Here is a 26,299-nt window from a genome sequence, read left to right as displayed (position 1 = left end):
GAATCAGGCGGTATAGCGATACCAGCCTTCAAACTATACTACAGAGCAATAGTAACAAAAACAGCATGGTACTGGTACCAAAATAGGCGGGTGGACCAATGGTACAGAATAGAGGACACAGAAACCAATCCACAAAATTACAACTATCTTATATTTGATAAAGGGGCTAAAAGCATGCAATGGAGGAAGGATAGCATCTTCAACAAATGGTGCTGGGAAAACTGGAAATCCACATGCAACAAAATGAAACTGAATCCCTTTCTCTCGCCATGCACAAAAGTTAATTCAAAATGGATCAAGGAGCTTGATATCAAATCAGAGACACACCGTCTGATAGAAGAAAAAGTTGGCTACGATCTACATACTGTGGGGTCGGGCTCCAAATTCCTCAATAGGACACCCATAGCACAAGAGTTAATAACTAGAATCAACAAATGGGACTTACTCAAACTAAAAAGTTTTTTCTCAGCAAAAGAAACAATAAGAGAGATAAATAGGGAGCCTACATCCTGGGAACAAATCTTTACTCCTCACACTTCAGATAGAGCCCTAATATCCAGAGTATACAAAGAACTCAAAAAATTAAACAATAAGAAAACAAATAACCCAATCAACAAATGGGCCAAGGACCTGAACAGACACTTCTCAGAGGAGGACATACAATCAATCAACAAGTACATGAAAAAATGCTACCATCTCTAGCAGTCAGAGAAATGCAAATCAAAACCACCCTAAGATACCATCTCACTCCAGTAAGATTGGCAGCCATTATGAAGTCAAACAACAACAAGTGCTGGCGAGGATGTGGGGAAAAGGGTACACTTGTACATTGCTGGTGGGACTGCAAATTGGTGCGGCCAATTTGGAAAGCAGTATGGAGATTTCTTGGAAAGCTGGGAATGGAACCACCATTTGACCCAGCTATTCCCCTTCTCGGTCTATTCCCTAAAGACCTAAAAAGAGCGTACTACAGGGACACTGCTACATCGATGTTCATAGCAGCACAATCCACAATAGCAAGACTGTGGAACCAACCTAGATGCCCTTCAATAGACGAATGGATAAAAAAAATGTGGCATTTATACAAAATGGAGTATTACTCTGCATTAAAAAATGACCATATCATGGAATTTGCAGGGAAATGGATGGCATTAGAGCAGATTATGCTAAGGGAAGCCAGCCAATCCCTAAAAAACAAATGCCAAATGTCTTCTTTGATATAAGGAGAGTTACTAAGAACAGAGTAGAGAGGAAGAGCAGGAGAAGAAGATTAACATTAAACAGGGATGAGAGGTGGGAGGGAAAGGGAGAGAGAAGGGAAATTGCATGGAAATGGAAGGAGACCCTCAGGGTTATACAAAATTACATACAAGAGGAAGTGAGGGGAAAGGGAAAAAAAATAACAAGGGGGAGAAATGAATTACAGTAGATGGGGTAGAGAGACAAGAGGGGAGGGGAGGGGAGGGGAGGGGGGATAGTAGAGGATAGGAAAGGCAGCAGAATACAACAGACACTAGTATGGCAATATGTAAATTAGTGGATGTGTAACTGATGTGATTCAGCAATCTGTATACGGGGTAAAAATGGGAGTTCATAACCCACTTGAATCAAAGTGTGAAATATGATATGTCAAGAACTATGTAATGTTTTGAACAACCAACAATAAAAATTTTAAAAAATAAAATAAAAAAATAATAAATGCTTAATCAGGTCACAACATATGTAGGTATGGGATGATTGTGTGAAATATGAAAAAAAATCTCTATTTTTTTAATTAAATGCTTCTTAGTATGGGTTTCCAAAAAACCTGCTGGCCCTCTATTTTAATGTAGAAGTTACAATCTCAGCTTCCATGGGTTAGGGATAAGGAACAGTAAACTTTGCACTTAGTTGTGTGTCAGATAAAAAGGAATTAGTAAGAGGAAGGATATGGAACTGAGAAAGCACTTCAAATATTAAATTAAAACAAAAACCAGAGGCTGGGGTTGTAGCTAGGTGGCATAGCACTTGTCTCACATGGGTGAGGCACTGGGTTTCATCCTCAGTACCATACCAAAATAAATTGATGAATTAAAGGTACTGTTTGTATCTAAACTCAAATTTTCTTTTCTAAAAAATCAATGAAGAATTCTTTAAAAAAAAAACACACACACACAAAAACAAACAAACAAAAACTGAGACTGACAGGCAATATACAACACAGGCAGAATTTGGGGTTGAAGATTTTCAACATTTGAAAGTTTACTCATCTAATCATGCAGTCAATGGAAATTCTTTATCAAAATTATTTTTAAATCCCAAAAGTTGACATTCATTTAGTATAGGCTTAGGATTCCCATGAAAGTACTTTTTTGATTTGTTAAAGAAATGCAAACTTTAGTATACATTTCTTTTAAAAAGTTACATAAGCACTTTTCCAAGAAAAACTCTTCTTGTTTGTATGGGAAACTATACAAAGGAGTTTATTAGCAGTAAGATTATGCATGATCATCAGAATGATAAGTAATCTTTTTTTAACTGAGTGCATATTCTAATCCTCCTGTATGAATTAGGGGAATACAATCTTTGAAGTATTGTTAGGGAGGTCATCTTGACTAAATTGAACTTGACAGTGTTTCTTTCTCTAGATCCAATGTGCTGAGACTTGGAGCCCCATATAGAATCATAGAGAATACTGGTTTAAATATGATTTGATGAGTACATTCCAGAATTAGATAAAGCAACTCAGGGCAATGAAAACTGCATTGAGTAACCATCTAACATTTCCTGTGTGTGTGTGTGTGTGTGTGTGTGTGTGTATGTATGTGTATTTGCAAGCGCGCACATGTGCACATGTGGTAGGAGTTTGTTGGGGTTTCACATCCTTTTATATTTAAGAGAGTTTGGCACAAATATCTAAGGAGGTAGATACCTATTTTGCAAATGCATGCTGGAAATCCATAGCTTTGCTGCTTGTGCTCTGCAGGATCCCAGAAGAGCCATTGATGTGGACTAGAGTTTGAAAGGCACCTCTTTGGTTATGCAGTGTACAATTTAGCCTTAAAAGCAGTCTTATTATGAATTCAAGCTGTTCTGCATAGACGAGCTTCTCAGAAAGCAGAATTTGTCCATTTAGTGTACAAATGGAAAATGCCCATGTGTGTATATGTTGCTATGGTTTGGACATGGTTTGTCCCCCAGAGGTTCATGGGCTGAATGTTGAGAGGTAGTAGAATCTTTAACAGGTATGTGTGTGGGGGCGAGGATAATAACAATGGAAGGTTAAGGTCATGGGACTGATGCTGTCTCCAGAGTTCTAGCTCTCCTGGGATCAGATTAGTACTTGTGAGACTGGTTGTTCCAAAGTGAGTTTGACTTTTTTAGCTCATTCTCTTGCTTTCCCTTTCTGCATACATCCTGCTCTCACATGTGCCAGCTGATCTACTATTTAGTGAAATTGCCAGGGGGCCCTTCTCAAATGCTGATACCATGCTGTTCTTTCCATTTATCAGAATCATAAAACACAAAATCTCTTTTCTTATGAAGTACTTGGCTGTGCTATAGCAACACAAAATGGGCAAAGACAAACATATTTGTAAATAACCATTTTAAATGGACTTTTAATATGAGTATACAATCTCTTGGTTTCCCAAAGAAGGTAGAACAAAATCTTGTTGCAACTTTGGTTCTTGACTATGAGCATGTAAATAAATAGAACACTGCTTTGTAGTATGTGTTACCCAGGTGATTATCGAATTAGGTGTAGTGAATGAGCACTACAGCTGTGGTTTTTTTTTTTTTTAAGTTATCAAAATGCTTTTTCTAAAGCATGTTTTCAATGAAAAAACAACTTTTAAAAGGACCTGCCTTAGTTTGGGATCTCTCAGAGATGCTGAAATAAGGATTTGAGTGCAAGAAATTTATTTGGGAGAACTCAGGATGTAGGGACTGAACAGATGGGACGGGAGCAAAGGGTCTGTTACCAAGAGCAGTGCTTCATGAACAACTGGAGCTTAATTCTTCTTGGTGACTTTGGGAAACAACATGTAAGTCACATGTCTCAGAATTGTCTCATTGAGAGGAAAGGAAAATGTGATATTTGCATGCCATCCTTCATCAGGCTTGGTTCAGGGCTTCTCCTGGGGAGTTGTTGACACCTCCAGAAAATGGGTGTTCCATTTCCAGGTAGCTACAACAATCTGATAATATCAACTTAGAAGGAGGAAAAGTTTATTTTGGCTCACAGTTCTGGAGGTTCCAGTCCAGCCCATTGGTTCTGAATCTGTGGTGAGACAACACATCATGGCAGAGAACATAGGGTGGCACAAAGCCACCCATTCCACAGCCATAGATGAAAACCAAGGAAGAAGGGTCAAAGTTCCAACACATCCTTCCCTAGCATGGCCCCAACAGTCAGAACACCTCCCATCAGGCCCCACCTCTTCAGAGTTTCCACCACCTGCCCACAGCACCATGGTCTCGGAACCAAGCTTTAAATACATGGGCCTTTGGTGAACATTCCAGATATAAGGGGTAACAGTGGGCAGGCATGCCTTAGTGGCCAGAGAAAGCCTCCGTGGATGTCTTGCAGGACATAATCATCCTTGCCCTTTTCATGTAACAACAACCCTTTTATCCTCATGTGTATCAGGCTTCATTTTTCTTGTTGGTCCACTAGAAGAAGAAGCAAAAGGACAATGGAGAACAGGTAACTTTAGTTTTAGTAGGACCCTTATTCTATCTTTTTTTGCAGAGAGTTTCCTCTTCCTCACAGGATCCAGGACTTCTTGGCTCAATATGGCCAAAATTTGTGGAGATGGGAAGCACAAATTTCTCAAGTGGCTCTCTGACCCAGGCATTTTGAACATGGATTCTATGGAGGCTAATTTCTTAAGTGAAGTTAAAATTGCTTTAGGTTTGGGACCATAGTCCTTGCTTCCTACCATTCTAATCAATATATTATATAGCCCTTAGTTTATCTTCAGGAAGGTGAAAGGGGTTCCAATTTGGTTATTCTCACCATACAGGCCAGGTACTAGATTTTCCCAGTCATAGCTACGGCATTTGAATAAGCACTTAGCAGAGTAATTTCTACTTAGTAGTCCATAGTTCTAGTGGATCTACTGTGAAGTGAACTTAGGCAAGGACTTCAGACTTTATTTATCATATAGCCTCTGTGTACACACATTCTAAAAAGGGACTATGGTGTTGGTTTAGGCCCTTGACATAAGGGACTTGCATATAACAGGTGATTCTTAAATATGCTGAACAACTTGCAAGAAACAGTTGCCTTAATATTATTTCATCCATAAGGAGGGAGAACTGGGGTAGTTATACTCCATTTTCCTTATAGGTTGAGGGCTGCTTCAATGTATTAATTATCCAGTACATCTGGCCTGCCATATGCCAGGCACAACAGAAAAACAAAAACAAAAACAATAAACCTCCAGTTGTAGGCATTTGGAGTCTAGTCAGTACTATGTTCACTACTGAAAAATTAGTCAAGGGGATATACATGAGACAGGGCCATTACCTACTCCTTTTAATCAACCTTTAATTTTAATTTACTTGACTTTATTTTATTGTTATTTCTTAGCTTATAAATAAAAACCCAATTGACTCCTTTCTTTATATATCTTAGAAAACTGTAAAACCTAATCAAATTATGGATTAAAAGTGAATAAGATTGTAAACCAATAAAATTCATATTGATAGCATTAATTCAATGTAAGAGATGAAAGTTCATTAAAACTGTCAGGTAAAATAATGGATATAATATTGCTAAGATTTTTCATGTCTGTTTGCTTTTATTAGAAAGGAAGATCCAACTTTTCCTGACATTTTTCTTGTCTTTTTTCGTATTTTTTCAACAACTAAAAGTTTTCATTTATGTGGTAAAACATAGACTGACTTATCTTTGCTTGGATTGAAAGTATTATTTATATATTAAGACTTTTTGAGCTATTGCCTTCTTGAGCTCCAACAATGAAGGTATTATCATAATATCAGTGTTAATGCAAGCACTTGAAGGAACATTTAATGCAAACATTTGTTGAGTATTTTCATGCAGAGCTGGCACTCACCAATTTCAGAAACAGTGCTGTGCTGAAGTGATCGAGAGTATTGTGTCTATGGTAAGAATAAGAACTTGGACTGGGGTTGTGACTCAGTGGTAGAGCACTTGCCTAGCACACAGGAGTCACTGAGTTCAATCCAGAGCACCACATAAAAATAAATAAACAAAATAAAGGTGTTGTGTTCACCTACAACTAAAACAAATTTAAAAAAAAAAAAAGAATACAGAACTAATATTGGTCAGTGTGAAAATTATGGCTAAAGAGCAGAATATTAATTCTATGAACCTTGACATTATAAGAATATAGCATATGTAATCATTTATTTTAAAATCATGTAAATATAAAAACCACGATATTGGGATATGGAAATACAGAAGCCTAAATGTAAGTACTCATTTTATCATTTTTCCTGTTAAAGTTTTGTAGCTCTGTTTAGGTGTCTGGATATAGCTAAATATTAATAAACAATAAGTAATAGATGAGTTTTCTGATGTTTCAAGAACATAATAATATCTTAAAGTTTAATATTATCAGAACTCCTTAAGGACTTTTTTGCTTAATTTTAGAAAATTTTTGAAAGAAATACATTTTGCAATAAACAAATATTAATCTCACATTGACCAATTCCAGCAATTTCATTTCAGTATCCTTTTCTTTTGTTGAATTAAAGTAAAAATAAACTGACTACCTTAATTTTTGCATAACATGTATACCATAATTGCTGGATCTGAAAACTTTCCCTTCTTCATTACTCTTTTTTTTGTTTCTGAACAATGATATCGATGGTTAGAATTATATGTTACTTTTGGCTACTGGTGTTTTTGATTGATGAGAATTTGGGGGTATTTTGAATTTTTTTCTTTTGATTTTTCTAGAAATTTTGTAATTAAGAAATTTGTATAAGGCAGAAGTCAGAAAAAAGTATTGCAAAACATAGTGTAAAGAAACTTAATTTCCATTATTTTTTTCTTTAATTATTTCATAACTTCTATATTGATTTAAAGATCTGAACATATTTTAAAACCAATCCACAGTACTAACCAACCTGTTTCTGAGGACCAACTCTAGTCCAGATGTAGTGTATGTAGGGTGTGTGTGTCTTTGTGTGTTTGGGGGTTAATGGGAATTTTCTCCCCTTCCCCCCAAATGGAAAATGTTCCTTTTTATTCTGCCTGTATTTGTGGTTAAAGTCCATCACTTTTCCTTTGGTTTAACACATGGCTTAAATTTCTGAAATTTATGGTTAAGATTAGTGTCTTTAAAATTAGCCAACTAGAGCCAATGAGACCATGTGACAGGGTGATTATGCGGGGGGGGGGGGGGGGGGGGAGTAAGATCCTCCTACACTAAAGTTCTCTATCCCGTGGGTGATTGGTAGACATTGAAGTTCAATGTTATGACTTTTATTCTTTGCCTAATAAATAGGCAATGAGGAACAAGAATCTTCCAACTCACCAATTCCTAAAAAGTCCATATAACTTAAATAGTATCTTGCGCAAAGTTTAAAAATCCATGCCAGCTACAACTGCAATTCCAACCCTTAGTTCAACCAGTGTGTTGAAGTTATGTTCAGTCATAGAAGTTCAAATGTAAGAGCTTATGAAGATTCATTCCTATGAGAAACAACCATACATCTGGAATTTCCAGGTGTTATAGCTGGGCCAGGGTAGGATGTTAAGTGAGATCTCTTCCTGTTGTCTCAGGATTGCAGTTGAAAGGGAAAATTAAGGGAAAAAAACCCTGAGTATCCCTCATTCTAAGTTCAGGGAAATTAGAAGTTGGGGCTTATCCTTCTCTACCAGTCTGAGAAGATCTGGGTATGAGATGAGGGCTCTGGAAGCATGAGATACATGGATTGAAATTATTCCCATCTTTGTCTAAAACCAAAGATGAAGGACCCCCAAAACCCACCAAAATCACTTCCAAGGATTGGAATCAGGGGAGATTTTTGTTTAATATTCTTGTTGACAAGAATCTGGCCAACAGGTCTGGTGATGGGACTAGTTTATGGTATGAGAGAATAGAGGAAGGATGTTGGTGTGGGTTAACATGCTCCATGGGGGTTGAAATCTCACCCCATTCCTTGCTGAATTTCTTATTTGAGAAGGGGACAGTACTTGATCATCTGACCCGCTGACCACAGAACTGGCTTCATGAGTTAGACTGGGAGTATTGCCAGGACCATGGCCTTGTTGGGAAGAAAGAGGTGGACATATGAGAGAAGTGTGATATGAAGTTTCCAGCTAGTTGGAAGTTGTAACCAGCTCTGTAAAGGAGCTATCAAAGATGAACAAATATTCTCCAGAGTGAATGCTCTTGAGCTATTGATACCCATACAATGAGCTATAAAAGCACTTACAATCATTGGGGGAAAAGGACTGTAATCTAGAATCTAGAATCATAGAATACAGTGATGAGAAACCTCTGTCCTAACAATAGTTAGGCAGTTTCTTTAAACAGTTAAGCAATTTCTTTAAACATTAATTATATATCTACCATAAGAACCAAACTTTCCATTGTTAGATATTTATAAAACAGAAACAAATACCTATGTCCATACAGAAACTTGGATACCATCCAGACACTAAAGCACATGGCTGTAATGCTAGCTATTTGGGAGATTGAGACTGGGGGATTGCAATTTGAAGGTCAGCCTAGGCAACATAACCAGACCTTTTTCAAAAATAAATTTTTTTAAAAAGTCTTTAAAAAATGGCTTGGGATAGGGCTGGTGTTGTGTCTCAGAGGTGGAACACTTTCCTGGCATGCGTGAGACACTGGGTTGCGTGAGGCACCGGGTTCGATCTTCAACACCACATGAAGTAAAATAAAGAAATTGTGTCCATCTGTAACTAAAAAATATTTTTAAAAATGACTTGGGATAAAACTCAGTGATAGAGGGCTTACTCATCTGGTGTAAGGCCCTGGGTTCAATTCCTAGTACCACAAAAGCAAACAAACTTGATACAAATCTTCATAGTATCTTTGTTTTTAATAATCCCCAAGGAGAAATAACTCAAATGTTCATCAATATGTGAGTGGGTATACAAATTAGGTATAATCATGTATTTAGATATTACTCAATAAGAATAAGAATTGTACTACTGAAACGCACAATACCAGGATAAATCTCAAAAAATTTTTATGCCAAGTGAAATAAACAAACCCCCCCTAAAATGCATACTGTATATGAAAAAGAGTGTTCAGGGAGAGGTAGGAGCCAGGGAACATAAGAGACAAGAAGAAAATTTAGGTGTTAACGGATCCATGAAACCATGGCCACATTCAAGGATACGAGAACCACTGTTTTGATTGTGGTCATGGGTTCCATTGGTGCTTAAATATATCCAAATTTATCAAAATGTACATGATAAATGTGCATTTCATCATATGCTAACAATAACTTTAATTTAAAGATATGAAATGAGGCTCTAAATGTTGAAAGAAATTGATCTAGAAATAAAAGTTATTGAAAAGCTATGGAATTGGACTGAGGGAGAATTAGGATGGTAACTCCATAAACAGAAATGGGTTAATTTAAAAAACACAGTTGGGAAATCTTTTACTGTTTATATTCACTGAACTGCAACTTCACAGAGAATCTTTTAGAAAGCCAGCCACTCATTTGCAGTCATCAAATTCTGTACACAACCCAAGAGTCTCATTATCCTTATATACTACCTTGATCTCCAGGTATTACTTCTACTAGTGGAGTTTAAGGGTCTCTTGGTTCATACATGACATGCTGGAGTTTGAGAATTAATCTCATTTCCCCCCACTTGAAGTTTTGACCTAGTTGAGAAACAGACACTAATGTTGGATCTAACTTTAATTTATTATGGATGTCATATTTATTATAATACTCCTCAGACTTAAGTCCATCCTTATCCTTCTAGGATAGCTACAATTTATTTGTCTGCTCCTCCTGGGGATAGTTGCAGCAAATTCATATAAAGAAGCCTGTTCAGAGTAAGAGTGACAAAATCTGTCAGTTCAGACATTGAAAACATCACTGAGATGAACTTCTTGAGAAAATGTTTAGAATCATAAAAGGAGTTTATTGTCAAAAACATCAAGCTAATGATGAATTACAAATATTCAGAAACCACTTTGTCTTAGTCAGCTACTAATTGCTGTGAACAAAATACCTGACCAGAACAACTTAGAGGAGAAAAAGTTTATTTGGATTCAAAGTTTCAGAGGTTCAGTCCAGGGCCAGATGGCTCCATTCCTCTGGGCCTAGAGGTGAGCAGGAATGTCATGGCAGAAGCCCATGGAGGAGGAAAACTGTTCAACTCACGGCAGCCAGGAAACAGAAAGTGAGCAAGAGTGGGGAAAGGGCCAAGGACATATATAGTCCAAGGACATGGACCCAGTGATGATTTCCTCCAGTCATGCCCAATCTGACTGTATATACAGTTACCACCAGTGGTCCATTCAAATTAGTAATCCATCAAGGGTATTAATCCACTGATGGGGTTACCACTGTCAAAACCTAATCCTTACACCTTTGAACACTCTTACATTGCCTAGCACATGAGTTTTTCAGCGGACATTAGAGATACAAACCATAACACACCTTGATAGAGAATATACTATAGTGAAAACCTGTAGATTGTTTGTTGTTTACACAGAGGAAAAGTCACATACTGAGTAACTACCACTTAATAGAATTTATATGTTTATTTGCTTTCTTCAGTATTTAATTTTGGAAGCATATTTTAAAATCACCAGCTATCTTTTGTAAATAAATTGTGGGTAAATATTCAGGCACAAATTAGTATCATCTTTTTCCTATACTCATTGCTCGTACCAACATTAATCTCGACACAATTTTTGTTCCAGTTGATATCTAGCTCAACATTTAGTCTTTAATTAACTTTGTGACAAAATCTGTCAGTTAGCTGTTTTCCCAACCATATGTGTCAAGAACTATCTATCAGTGTGTTGTTTAACTGTAAACTATAATGTTATGAAGACATGCATAGCAGTTCCTATTTCACTGTGAAACCTATTGATGCAAAAGTTTTGTACCCTTTACTCATTTAAGTTAGGTTCATGGAACCCTTTGGAGACAGAGATAGATAGAGGTAGTGTTAGAGATAGAGATGGGGTGGAGGAGATTGAAAGAGAGAGAGAGAGAAAGAGAGATTGAAAGAGAGAATTGAAAGATTGAAATTATACTCATAAACACTCTTTTAATCAGTGTATTTATGACCCTCATTCAGCATATGATAGTGGATGAATCTGCGCCACATTCTTTAGCTGGTCTCAGATCCTACAAGTATCCCATCTTATGGCACCAAGTATTATTCTGGAGCTTAAAGGTCTATGTATTCAATACAATACCACACAGAATTCCATCTAACTAATTCATCCAGTGTCAAGCAAAAATATGGTGATATGTTCTAATGTTGGAAAAAAATTTTATCTGTTATATTAAATAAGAGTTTGTATCCAAGGAGAAGGCCTTAGGTATCCTAACAGCTTCATCCTAAGCAATTTTCTCTCTTGGAAGAAATGTGTTTTTCTTTGCCTTCCATGCTACCTTTAACCTACAACCTAGGAAAGATACAATGCCTTTGTAATATATACCATTCACAAGTGTCATTAGTAAAGGGATTTGAGGAGTTAATACTGTTTTCCATTTGGGCATTTTTCTTAAACTTTATAGCTGATTTGTCATGTTGGTTGACATATTTGTATGTTGATGTATATATTTTTCTTTAAAGAGTGGAATTTCTTTTTGATACAGGGAACTGAACTCAGGGATACTTTACCACTAAACCTGTATCCTCATCCCTTTTGTATTTAAAAATTTTTTTAGTTTGGAGGTAAGAAACAAAAGAAATTATTGTTATTTTCTCTCAATAACAATAGTTCTTTTTTTTTCTGGCCAAAGTAGTATATCCTATGTGTGAGAAGTACACCTCATTTTAATTTCCATTTGGCCTATATGGTACTTTATAATAAAGAAGAAAAATGCAGAAGAATATTATGTATTTCCTTCTTGATTTAGTTTTATTATGATGTAGTATATTAAGATTTGATTATGATTATTACACAGAAAGTAATTATTTCTAATAATTATTTAGGAATTTTTTTTACATAATTTTGCTAAGTAACAAGAGCTACTGTATGTATAACTTATTCATTTCCCTCAAAATCTGTTTTTATCTTTAAAAAATATTGAGTCGGGCTGTCCTTGAAGTTGAGAACCCCTGAGTCAGTCTCCTGAATTGCTGGGATTATATGCATGTGTCTGTGGGTGATAGGATGGCTAATCTAATAAAAAGTTGCTCAAATATTTATTATCTTCCAATATAGTTGTCTCTTTAGACTGCTTTTGTAAACTAATTTTTCAGTCTATATGTTAGCACAAATATTTGTTTATGTTTTCTTTATGCTGTGTGTTGGTTTGTTAATTTACATTTATAACTATACAAGATTAGAGGATTTTAAAATATCACCTTATTATTTAATGTATCATTTTTGGTTTATTATTTTAAAATGATCTTTTGTGATTTGATACAAAAAGAATTATAGCCCTAGAGAACAAGATCACAAGGAGTGCTGATTAAAGATTCAAACCCAGATCTATTGGTCTTGAAACCTTCCCCCCATCCTTAATATGTCTTATTCTCCTATTGAAGGATTTATTAGGATTAGTTAGTTCCCTCTTGTTATAAAACTGAAGCCCCTGTCCCAGAATTAACTTGAGTGGAGACCAATCATCATTTTCCTTTGTCAAATTGGAAATTCATGGCTTTGACAGATAAGATGATCTCTGAGCAAAAATAAAAGATGTTTTATAAATTAAAAAAAAAGAATTATAGCCCACAAAAAGTAATAAAAAATAAAAGGGCTGTGCACACAATTTTCTCTGGTCCATTAACTTTCCCTTAGGACAAAACAAATAAAATCTGCAACATTTCAACACTCTTATAACTATATACCCCCATAAATAGGGTAAGAGACTATTTCTGAGCTTGGAATACGTAACCTTTTAGGATTATTTTTATTTAAAAATTTTTGAAAAATCTTTTATTTATTTATTTATTCATTTTATGTGGTGCTGACGTTCAAACCCAGTGCCTTGCATGTGCTAGAAGAATGCTCTACTGCTGAGCCATAACCCCAGCCCTTATTTTTATTTTGTTTATTTATGATTTTTTTTTAAGAAGGAGTGCAGCTATACTGCTTATGCTGTTCTCAAACTCTTGGACTCAAGTGATCCTCCTACCTCAGCCTCCTGTGTAGCTAATGCTACAGGCATGTGCTACCTTCCCTAGTTGAAGATTATTTTAATGTGATGCTTCTATTATTGCTCCCAAGAAAAAAGGGTCAAGTGACATACCACGGTGTACAGTACTGGGGAAACCTGAGATTTGTATTGTTGAAGCTCAATGTTATTCCTGTGCATTGGTAAGCCACACTATGATCAGGGAATCCTAGAACCAATGTGAATCCTAGCTTGGCCCAGTACAGTATGCCATCTGCACAAAAGGATGATCTAGGATTTAAAACGTCTTTCACAAGATCTTAATGCATGTTGGTGACAGAGCCAGGAAAGAAAAACTAACATCCCACATTTCTCACTTTATAATTTGATTTCTTAAAGCAAGTCTTGTGATGTTGCCTGTATGCAAGGTAAAAATATTTGAGCTATGTAAATATAGCTACTCCTGCTCTTGGTTTTGGTTTCTGCTTCCATGGAATATTTTTGTCCATCCCTTTATTTTGGTGTGTCTTGACCACCATATAGCAAGTGTATTGCTATATGGAGCATATTGCTGAGTCTTTGTTTTTCCTATTCAGCTATTATAATAAATCTTTTATGTGGGGAATGTAAGCCATTTACATTCCAACTTCTTATTGCTAGGTAAGGACTTAGTCCTGTTGTTTTGTTAATTTTATGGTTGTTTTGTATATGCTTTGGTTTTTTCCTTCCTCTTTTGTCCTTTGTGCTTGGTTGGTTTCTGTATTTAAGGGTGGATTCTTTTTCTCTTTTATCTGACTATTAAGTTTTATACTTTCTTACATTTTCTTGATAGTAGTTATTATCTTTGTATTTTGATGTGTAGAACTCCCTTAAAGAATTTGTTGCAAGACTAGCCTAATGATGATGAATTGCCTCAGATTTCACTTGTCTTGGAAAGATTTCATCTTCAGCTCTGAAGGGTAGCTATTCTGGGTATAGTATTCTTTTCAGCAGCTTTTATTTTATTTTGGTTTTATCTTTAGGGTTTCAAAGATATTTTCCCAATGAGATATCCAATGAGAATTTTGCTGTTAGTTTTCATATGTGTGCTTTGATGCTTTTCCATTGCCATTTTTAGAATTCTATGCCTTGGACTTATAACATTTGATTATAATATATCTCAGAGAGTAAATGTTTTGGCTGAATCTTATTGGGGTTTTATAGACCTGTGTATTGACATCTTCCCCAAGATGTGGGAAGTTTTCAGCTAGAATTTTATTAAATAGGCTTGCTATACATTTTCTTCTGTCTTCTTTCTGTACTCTCTATAATGTGAATGTTTTTATTTTTAGTGGATTTCCACAAGTCTCCAAGATTCTCTTCATTCATTCTAATATTTTGTTCTTCTTCATGTGTATTGGGGTGGTAGGAAAGAGCAGAGATAGAGACTTGGGTATTTTAAAAAGATCTGTTTTCAAGTTCAGAAGTTTTTCTCCTACTTTATATATCCTGCTGTTATTGAGAATCTCACTTGCGTTTTTTCCTTTATTGAGTTGTCAGCTCCAAGATTTAAATTTCTGTTTCTTAAGTATTATCTTTACACTTTCCTGAATACTCATTTATATCATGAGTTGTTTTCCTAAATTCATTCAAATGCTCCCTACGTTCTCTTTTATTTGTTTAAAATCATTATTTTGAATTCTTTCTTGGGCAATTTGTTGATTTCCTTTTCTTTTGGGGACTGTTGCTAGTTATTGTCTTCCTTTAGAATGTCATGTTACTTTGCTTTTTTAATGCTTTTTAAGTGCCCTTATGTTGATATTGGTATCTTTGATGAATCAATTGGCTTTACTAATTTTATAAGATGGCTTTCATGGTAAAAGACTTTACTCTGGTGCTGTGTTCTAGGATGTTGTTGGAGTAAGGTATGATGGCTTTGGTTAAAGTTGAGAATGTAGTTTCTTCAGCTCTAATCAGGACCAATGCTTTTTTCCCCTAATACTCAACTCTATCTTTAACTGTTCTTAATACTATTGAGGTATATAATGTCTAGCATACGACCAATATCACAGGAATAGTAAATATAGTGGAAGTCATAGAAAACACCAATTGTTTGATTTTAAGTCAGACATAATGCATGATTATTTACTGTTTTTACTGATGGATAATTTGTTCTTACTATCTCTATGTATTACATCAATTAACACTAGATATAAAAATAGGAACTAAGGACCTAATCTATTGCTATATAGTGTTTGCATACATTGGTGCTCATGGGAGTTCCCCTCCCCATCTGTGAGGTGCTAATAACATTGATAGACCCTATAAATGTATAAGGTAGAAAATACACAGCCTTAGATCCATCCAGATAGATGGGTAGACAATCAATACGAAAACCAAGGGAACAAATCACCTCAAATAACACAGAATACCTCAACAATCTACTTAATTGACCCAAAAGTGGAGGAAATAACAGAGATAGAATTTAGAAAGTTCATAGTTAAACTGATCTATATGGTAAAAGATAATGTAAGGAGTGGAATCAGAGAGAAAACACAGGAAGTGAAAGATCACTTCAATTAAGAGATAGAGGTTCTGAAAAGAAATCAAGCAGAAATCCTCAAAATGAAGGAAACGATAAATCAAATTAAAAATGCAATGAAAGTCATCACCAACAGACTAGACCACTTAGAAGACAAGAGTTTCAGGCAATGAAGACAAAATATATAATTTAGAAAATAAAGTTGAACATGGTGAAAAGATGTTAAGAATCCATGAACAGAACTTCTAAGAAATATAGGGTAATATGAAAAGATTAAACTTAAGATTTATCATGATAGAGGAAGGCTTAGAGATACAAACTGCAGGAATGCACAATCTTTCCGTTGAAATAATATCAGAAAATTTGTGAATCCTTAAGAATGAAATGGAAAATCAAATACAGCAGGGTTATGGAATCCCAAATACACAAAATTAAAAAGATCCACACCAAGGCACATTATAATGAAAATACCTTACATACAGAATAAGAATAAAATTTTAAAGGCTGTCAGATAAAAATTATGGGTAACATTTAGAGGGAAACTAATCTGGATCTGAGCTGATTTCTCAGCCCAGATGCTCAAAGCTAGGTGGTCTTGGAATAATACACACACACACACACACACACACACACCATGCTCTGAAAGAAAAATGTATGCCAGCCATGAATACTATGCTCAGCAAAATAAAGCTTCATATTTGAGGAGGAAATAAAAACCTTCCATGATAAACAGAATTCAGACCTAGAAAACCTGAACTACAAAACCTACTCAATACAATATTTTATGAAGAAGAAATAAAAAGTAAAACTGAAAATCTGCAAAGGGATAAACTACACTAAAGGAATAATTGATCAAAGGAGAAACTAATTTAAATAATTAATATGATATAAATTAATATGATATAAAATGAAAATAAAAATAAATAAAAATCATTTCTGAATAATAACATTGAATGTAAATGGCCTAAATTCATCAATCAAAAGACATAAACTGGCAGAACAAACAAGACCCAGGGACTGTGGCTGTAACTCACTGTCAGAGCACTTGCATAGCATGTGCAAGGCACTGGGTTTGATCCTTAGCATCACATAAAAATAAACAAGTAAAATAAAGGCATTCTGTCCATTTACAACTACAAAAAATTTAAAAATCCCAACCAACCAACCAACCAAACAAACAAAAAACCCCAAGACCCCAAAATATGCTGTCTACAAGAGACTCACCACATAGGGAAAGATATCCACACACTGAAGTTAAAAGGATGGGAAAAACATATAAAGTACATAAATCTTGTAAATGAGAAAGGGTTTCTAGCCTCATATCAGATAAAATGGATTTCAAGCCAAAGTTAATCAGAAGAGATAAAGAAGGATATTTCATACTGCTTAAGGGAATTACATATCAACAAGACAATTACAATCAATTGTAAATATTTTTGCCCCAAATAATGGAGCATCTACATACATCAAACAAACCCTTCTCAATTTCAAGAATCAAATAGACCACAGCACAATAATACTGGGTGTCTTTAACACACCCCTTTCACCATTGGATAGATCCTCCAAACGTAAACTAAATAAAGAATAATATTATTAGTAGTAATAATATTAGTAGTAGTATTAATAAATACTACTAATAATTTAGACTTAACAGACATATAGAGAATAGTTCATATATCAATGACTTAATATACTTTCTTCTCAGCAACACATGAATTCTTCTCTAAAATAGACCATATCTTAAGGCACAAACCAACTCTGAGCAAATATAAAAAAAGATAGAGATAATACCTTGCTTTCTATTAAATCATAATGGAATGAAATTAGAAACCAATGACAAAGAATAGAGGCTACCCTGACACCTGGAGACTAAATAATACACTATTGAATGATTAATGGATAGCAGTGGAAATCAGGGATGAAATAAAAATATACTTAAAGGAAAATGAGAATTGAAACACAACTTATCAAAATCTCTGGGACAATGAAGGCAGTTCTAAGAGGAAAGTTCATTGCAGTGAGTGCATTCACTAAATAAACAGAAAGTCACCAAATAAATAACCTAACATTATATCTTAAAGCCCTAGAAAAAGAAGAAGAAATCAATACTAAAAGGAGAAGACAGGGAATAATTAAAATCAGAGCCAAAAATCTATGAAATTGAATCTAAGAAAAAATTCAAAATATAGACTAAATAAAAACTTGGTTCTTTGAAAAAATAAATAAAATTGGTAAACCCTTAGCTAAGCTAATGACAAAAAGAGAGAAAACTCATATCACTAAAATTCATGATGCAAAAGGAAATATCACTATAGACACTATTAAATACAGATAATAATCAGAAACTACTTTGAAAATCTATACTGCAATAAAATTGGAAACCATGAAGACACTGACAAATTTCTAGAGATATATGACCTCCCTAAATTGAAACAAGAGAACCTAGAAAATTTGAATAGATTAATTTTAAACAATGAAAGTGAATATGCCATCAAAAGCCTACCAACAAAGAAAAACCCAGGAACAAAGGAATTCTCAGCTGAGTTCTACCAGACCTTCAAAGAAGAACGTATGCCAATACTTCTCAAATTATTCCACAAAATAGAAAAGGACGGTGCTCTTCCAAACTCATTCTATGAAGCTAGTATCATCCTGATAGCAAAACCAGACAAAGACACATCAAGGAAAGAAAACTTTGGAACGATATCCCTGATGAACACAGATGCAAAAATTCTTAATACAATATTGGCATATAGCATACTAAAACATTAAAAAGGTAGTGCACCATGATCAAGCGAGGTTCATCCCAGGTACGCAAGGTTGGCTCAACAAACAGAAATCAATAAATGTAATTCATCACATTAACAGACTTACAGGCAAAAATCGCATAATTATCTCAATAGATGTATAAAAAGCATTTGACAAAATTCAGCATCCACTCGTGTTCAAAACCCTAGAAAAATTAGGGATAGTAGGAACGTACCTCCACATTGTAAAAGCTATAGATGTTAAACCAAAGGCTAACATCATTCTAAATGAAAAAAAAAATTGAAAATATTCCCTCTAAGAACTGGAAGAAGGTAGGGATGCCCTCTTTCCCTAGTCCTATTCAACACAGTCCTTGAAATCCTAACCAGAGCAATTAGAAAAAAGAAAGAATTTAAAGAGATACAAATAGTAAAAGAAGAACTCAAAATATCCTTATTTGCCAACAACACAATTCTATATTTAAAAGACCCCAAATACTCCATCAGAAAGCTTCTTGAACTCCTAAATGAATTCAGCAAATTAGCAGGATATAACTTTAACATGCATCAATCAACTGCATTCCTGTATACCAATGATGAATCAGCTGAGAGAAATCAAGAAAACTCTTTCTCAATAGCCTTGAAAAAAAAAATAAACCTAACATAAGATTAAATAAATCTAACAAATAAATAAATTTTAACGAGATAAAATAAATTTAACAAATGCATCTAACATAAGAGGTGAAAGACCTCTACAATAAAGATTATCGAACACTAAACAAATTGAAGAAGGCCCTAGAAAATGGAAAAATTCCAAAGATTTCTTGGAAATGCAGAATTACTAAAATCAAAATGGCCATACTACACAAAGCACTATGCAGATTCAATGCAATTACTATTAAATTCCAATGACATTCTTCATAGAAATAGGAAAAGCAATCATAAAATTTATTTGGAAAAATAAGAGGCCCAGAATAGCCAAAATATCCTTACCAAGAAAATAATATGCGAGGCATTACAACATCAGACCTTAAATTATGCTACAGAGCCATAGTAACAAAACTGTCATGGTATTGGCACAAAAACAGACATGAAGACCAATGGAGCAGAATAGCAGACACAGAGACAAACCCACATAAGTATAGTTTATCTCTTATTGGACAAAGGCATCATAAACATATATTAGAGAAAAGATAGCCTCTACAACAAATGTTGCTGGGAAAACTGGAAACACATATATAGTAGATTGAAATTAAACACATATTTCTCACCCTGTACAAAACTCCAAACAAAGTGGATCAAGGATCTAGGCATTAGATCAGAGACCCTGTGCCTACTAGAAGAAAAAGTAGGCACAAATCTCCATCGTATGGGCTCAATAACAGACTTCCTGAATAAGACTCTGAAAGTACAAAAAGTAAAATCAAGAATCAATAAAAGGGATGGAAACAAACTAAAAAGCTTCTTCAAAGCAAAGGAAACAATAAAGAGCAGGAACATAGAGCCTACATATGTGAGAAAATCTTGACCACCTGTACCACAGATAGAACATTAATCTCTAGGATATATAAAGAACTCAAAATTTAACAACAACAACAAAAATAAAATAACCAATAAAAATAAATAACCCAATTAATAAATGGGCAAAGGAACTGAACAGGCACTTCACAGAAGAAGAAATACAAATGGTCAAGAAAAAATGTTCAAAAATCTGCAATTTGGGAAATGCAAATTAAAACTACATGGAGACTTCATCTCACTACAGTCAGAATGGCAATTATCAAAAATGCAAGTAACAATAAGTGTTGGCAAGGATGTGGGAATTTTTTTCAAAATCTAGAGGAGATCCAAAGAAGATTTGAATAAGCAGGGAAAAAACGAGCAAACTTGAAGAGAGATCATTAGAGAGGACACAATCTAAAGAAAGAAGAAAAGCTAACAATGTCTCTGAGAAATATATAATCCAATATGGAGGAATGGGATGGATTCTTACTTCCATTTAAAAAAGAACATTGACAAACAGTTATTTGAACATCATTTGCATCAAATTCCCTTTCACTTTCTTGGACTCTAATACTAGGAATCAAATAATTTTCTACATATTTCATATACTTTCTTTCATGGGCCTTTTTTATGCTTTATTACGGGTGTTTTTAAACTGATATGTCTTCCAGTTAAGTAATTTTGTATATCTGACTGTCCAATCAACTGTTCAACTTATCTACTGAGTTCTATTTACAATAATTTTGAGTTGGAAAATATCAATTAGATAGTTCCTAATTCACTGAAGATATTCTATATTTTCTTACATTTTATACATATTCTCCTATTTTAACATATATTAATCATGATCATAGACTCATGTATTGTTTCTCTACATTCTGAATCATTTTGGAACTTCTAAGAATTTGTTCTTTTATCTCCTTACTCCATTTTTTAAAAAAAATTCTCTAATAGCAAGTCAGGTTTTTTCCTTTTACCATGTATTTTAGCCTATTTTCTGCTGCTATCACATAATACTACAAATTGGGTAATTTACAGAGAAAATAAGTTTATTGCTCATGATTCTGGAAGTTGTGAAATTATTGAACGCTGCATGTGATGAGGCCTTCCTGGTGCATCAATCCATAATGGCAGATGGAAAGGACAGAGTTGATGCAAGAGAGGAGATTGCTTTTATGAGAAAGGCAATCCTGTGATAACTGTACCACTCTCATAATGAAGGCTTTAATCTGTCATGATGGTCCTGCCTAAACACCTCAGAAAGACGCACCTCCAAATACCATAAAACTGACAATGAAATTTCAAAATGAGTTTTGGAACAGACATTTGAACCATAACAGCAAGTGTAAAAATATTTCGCTGTATGTTGGTAATTATACATTGAATCACCAACGGCTCCACTACAATTTCCCATTTCCTGGGTTGGGAAGATGGACTAAGGAGCTAATTACTTAAATCAATCATGGATTAAGCTAGGCCAGAGGTGAGCAAGCTTTCAATAAATCTTGGACTAATCTTTACTTATAGAGCACTGCTCAGATATGGACCTGCTTCACTTTCACTTGGGAGTGTACATGACACTAACTGCTCAGCTTTGAAGGATTATGGGGATCAGTCTCTACAATCCAAATGTTCACAGTCTAGCTCTTCAGCCTTCTGTGAAATGAAAGGCCAGAATCCAATTAAGTGTCTTAATGGAAAAACTGAATGTGCTTGAGACAAGCCACTTCACTGTGTCTTGTGTAAAAAATGTAACATGGATTTAGGAAAATATGCCTTTTAGAAATTTCAGAGTATTTCACCAACATCTCACAATGCAGAAGAGACTTTGGGGAAAATGATTACCAGTTGAAGTCCCCCAAAGGTCTACTTTATGAATGCAGGCCTGGGAAGTAACTAAGAGGACTGGAGTCCCTCTGCTTCTCAGCAGAGTTCCTGTTCTCCAATGGGGCCAAACTTCCTCCTCTATTCACATCCAGCATCCACTAGTTCTCCAGAGAAAAGAACACCTGTCGATACTCAACTCACTTCACAATTGTGTTCCAGTTGGAAAATTTAGTTCATTGAGTCCTCCTTGCCTTCCCAGCTCTCTGATGACCTCAAAGTATGATTTTTAAGGTTTAATTGGAGATCTCTAGGTCTTTTTCCCCAGAGAAAACAAAATTTGCCAAGACTTATTACATCCTACATACAAAACTTGTAAATAACTTCTTCATCCTATTTTGTAATCAAAGACGCAAAGGAATTGTGTGGCAACTGCTATTGTCCTATTTAGAGATTACAAAGACATTCTCCCTAAGTTTAAATCATTTTCCCAGGGGGGTAAAGGGCAGTGGTTAAAAAAAAACCTCTGATGTGTGACTCCTTCCTGTGTTCTCTAGCATAAGGTAAGTTTTATAGCCCTCAGAATTCAGTCACAAACAAGAAACCACACTCCTGAGATAACAAGTTACTAAGTAGAAGGCATAGCTGTCACCATGAGGACTGGAGATCAATGGAAAAAGGTCAGATATTCACACCCAGATCTTGGGAATAGGTTCTATGATTCTAGGACCCCAACCTCTGAGGACAGGTACAGCCAAGTTGGTGCTAGAACCTCTGGAATCTGGCAGAGGGCTCAGAGAACCAGGACCCAGGGCTCTGAGGATAAGTTGTTTGGTAGCTTTGCTGTATTTCTGGGGCTGATGATGCTTTTGCTTCTGGAAGTTCCTAAATATACATAGGAATAATGTACAGACTGAAAACTACTGCAGCTGATTTTTAGATGGAAAACTCTAAGTGAGGTGGTGCTGATGCAAACTTCAAGCAGTTCCCACAGGTATCCCGTCTCTCTGTGGCTCCCCCAAGGGCAGAAACTGCTAAGGAGGACTGCAAAGAGGTGTGATTTGTGAGTTTCCTCTCTCCCTGTGACACAGCAGAGTGATGAGAGATGGGGAGCACACACACACACACTCTCTCTCACTCTCTCTCTCTCTTTCTCTCTCTCTCTCTCTCTCTCTCTCTCTCACACACACACACACACACACACACACACACACACTTGATCTAATCATGCAGTAGGCTTAAGAAACACAAAGAAGTATTTCCATGAACAACAAACCACTATGACTAATATTTGGTGGTAGAATGGTTGCCTAGCATGTGCAAGGCTCTGAAATCAATCCCTAGTGCAGTAAACATTAAAAAATAATGAAATCAGCCAGGGGCAGTGGTGCACACATGAAATCCCAACAGTTTGGGAAGCTAAGGCAACAGGATCACAAGTTCAAAGCCAGCCTTAGCCAAAGCAAGGTGCCAAGCAATTCAGGGAGACCCTGTGTCTTAAGAAAATGCAAAATAGGACTGGGGATGTGGCTCAGTGGCTGAGTGCCCCTGAATTCAATCTCCAGTACCCAATAAAAGAAATTTAAAAACCTACTAAAATTGCTTGAAATAATGATAAGTAGGAAACTGTTATTAATTACATGTATTATGGTGAATGCTTATGATCCTGAAGCAATGATCTCTGGACCTTCCTGACAGTGGTTTCTAACATTTGCAATAACATTTCTACTTCCGGGATAATAAATGTTAATGCATGGGAAATTTCACTGAGGATTGGGATTATTTTTTGAAAATGTAAAAATTTTGCTCTTCTATCTCAGGTAAAGTTTATATATTGAGCTCTTCTTTGTCAAGTAAAGGGTAAGTTTGAACACACAGCTATTCCATCTCAGGTGAAGGTTGCATATTTCCCTCTTCTTTCTTAGGCGTTGTTTATAGGATCGCCAAAATCAAAAGTAACACAATCAACATCAAAAGACAAAATGGAAATAAAAAAATAAGTGGTGCAGGGAAATTCTTCTTTGGCCTAGCTCTCTTCATTACTATTTTCCCAGGAGGTGGGCCACTGTCAACACTCCCTCCATAGCCTTCTTCTGTGCAGTTCGGGGGCTCCCAGTTAGGGTCACAATGGCAGTGATGTTTGTTGTTGCAGATCCCTTTCATAGCACAGGTCTCTGGTGAACAATCACTTGCCCACAATGACATAGAGACACACTTCCGGTGTATGCACACTTGTCCATCACCACACTCTGTGCCATCTTTCACATCACCAATATCTGGTACAGTCATCCCAAAATGATAGTCGGTACCCCAGCAGGTCACACCATTGAAGTCCATCCAATGCACAGTAGTATGACCTCTCAAAGAGGGAATTTCTTTCACATTCTCACACTGAACTCTTCCACAGAGGAAATCTGATGTGTTACACATGACATAGTGGTCATCAATGATACCACAGTTACCAAAGCGGTCACCTCGGCTGTTCATTTCTGTGTAGCAACTCTCCTGTGCACTCCTGGATTCTTTGCCAAAGATCTGTCTGCACTGTTCGTCACGTGCATTGCATCTCTTCTCATGGCAGTAGCCACTGTCCATGCAACGGACCCCATCCTGCACATACACATCTTCTGGACACTCAGGTGAGGTGCCATTGCACCACTCTGGAAGATCACACTCACTGACATTTTCTCTACACACTTGACCCGGTGGCAAGAGAAGGCAGTCTTCGCAACAAAGCCCAGAAGCACATTCAGCCCCATTTTTCAGAGTGCAACTTACTGAACAACATGGATGGTTTGAACACAAAATTGGGGGTCCACAGTCACACTCCTCTCCTTCTTCAACTACACCATTCCCACAGACATTCCCCCTGAAGACATCCATTTGTTTTGGTGCATTGCGCAAACAGTTCATAAATGGAAAGTTTTCCCACATATAAGCATAACTGCAGTTGCTGAATCTTGTGCCATCTGATTGTTCTTCAGACATTATACAATGGCGTTGCCCACATTGACATATCCATACATCATGGTACATACCCAGATTATGACCCACCTCATGTGCAGTAGTAAGTGAAAAATCAAAAAGATAATCATTCGTGAGACTTTCCACTCCACATTCCATACCAGGTATGCATACAGTTGCAATATAGGCTAAGCCAAGATGTATACCAAAATCTTGTTTTGCCCAAAAATGTACAAGATCATGTTTTTTGCGAGATTCAAGGCTGATTCTCTTCCAATTGCAAAACTCATCCAGGAGTCTAAATATGTTATTAGTCACTTTGATAAAGTTCTTTTCATTCCAGACCTCAATTCCAAGTAAACTCAAATTAACATCCAATTTACTTAAAAGGGAATGTACATTGTTGAGAATGACAAATGCTTCCTGTACCACAAGTGAAACATTACTTCTCTTATACAGGAATCGCTGATAGTCTACAACCAAAACTGCTTCAAGATACCATGTGTGGGTCCACCACCCTTCATAGCCACTTTGCTTCAGAATGGAATTATCACTCCTTTGCAGTGTCAGTTGTCGTGCTAGTTCTTCTTCTGTTAATCCACATCTGTGGGGCGGGAATTGTGTCTTCTCTCTGTGCATCTTATAAACCAGATGTTCAAATGTGGTAGAAAATCTTCTGGGTTTGATTTCATAAACATTGTCATGGATCTCTAACATACCTTGAAAGCTCCCCAAACAGGCGCTCAGAGCAACCAGGGATTCTGGGTCCCCTTCCACATAACCATGATAGTAGCAGTTACTTTGGACAAAAGGGTGGTCCTCATGCAGAGCACCCTGGTCTGTGTAGGTGAACACAGAGAAGGGTTTGGACACCAGAAGTTTCTTGGCCTTCATGTGGACAATGTGTTTCTTGCCTCCAAAGTGCAGACTGTAGGAGATCCAGTCAGGGGTCCTCATGCCTCTACGGGTACCAGTTATCCTCAAGGGTATCACTACTTCTGGGGGGCTGTAGTGTTGAGAGTGCCCAATCTGGACCCATCCAGAAAGGAAGAGCAATATTCCCAGGTAGAGCTGCAGGACAGTGATCCTCATATGCACCAGGGCCTCACCCACAGCCATCATGGTTTATGACTGGAGGCAATGGGGCAAGGCAGGAGGTGCTGTTGTCCTGTCTCCTCCCTTTGACTTGGTTGCAAGCAGCACTGACCTTTAATTGGATGTCTTCTGGCAGAGTCAATCCATCAGAGCAACACAGCTAAAAGAAAAAATGAAAAGAAGGGCAGTGATGGGCTACCTAAATTATGAAAAGTCTAAGGTGGAGAAGAATAGCAGGGTATGGGTTAAAATGCATTAGTGTTTGGTTTAAGGTATGACTCCATATAGTGCACTGGATTTGCTCTTTAGTTTTGATGAGGTGGAGTCAGACTGTGGGAGTTGAAAATTATAACAACTGCCCATTGGT

At 36.1% G+C, this 26,299-nt stretch overlaps 1 protein-coding gene and 1 pseudogene across 1 annotated transcript; both read right to left on the bottom strand.

The window, feature by feature from the left end:
* LOC117794910 (disintegrin and metalloproteinase domain-containing protein 25-like) overlaps nucleotides 1-4,454 on the bottom strand; it is a 29,004-nt pseudogene extending 24,550 nt beyond the window's left edge.
* A 172-nt stretch (nucleotides 4,455-4,626) lies between these two features.
* LOC114107288 (disintegrin and metalloproteinase domain-containing protein 25-like) lies at nucleotides 4,627-25,929 on the bottom strand. The gene is made up of 2 exons (XM_027954706.2): nucleotides 23,917-25,929; nucleotides 4,627-4,653 (listed from the first exon to the last, which is right to left on the bottom strand). Exons 1-2 carry the CDS (start codon nucleotides 25,927-25,929, stop codon nucleotides 4,627-4,629), a joined length of 2,040 nt encoding a protein of 679 aa, XP_027810507.2.
* Between the last annotated feature and the right edge of the window lie 370 nt (nucleotides 25,930-26,299).

Source organism: Marmota flaviventris, chromosome 3, assembly GCF_047511675.1.
Source record: "Marmota flaviventris isolate mMarFla1 chromosome 3, mMarFla1.hap1, whole genome shotgun sequence".
Lineage (NCBI taxonomy): Eukaryota > Metazoa > Chordata > Mammalia > Rodentia > Sciuridae > Marmota > Marmota flaviventris.
Note: the sequence above shows the minus strand (reverse complement) of the source record. Positions and strands in the feature narration are given on the sequence as shown.

Bases quoted from the DNA above. Each gene is read 5' to 3' on its own strand.
- LOC114107288 (XM_027954706.2), bottom strand. From the start codon at position 25,929: ATGAGGATCACTGTCCTGCAGCTCTACCTGGGAATATTGCTCTTCCTT. The intron at 4,654-23,916 runs GTAATGAAGAGA...TTCTTCTTCTAG, and splicing joins GCCCACCTCCTGGGAAAATA to TGGACCAACAAGAAAAATGA.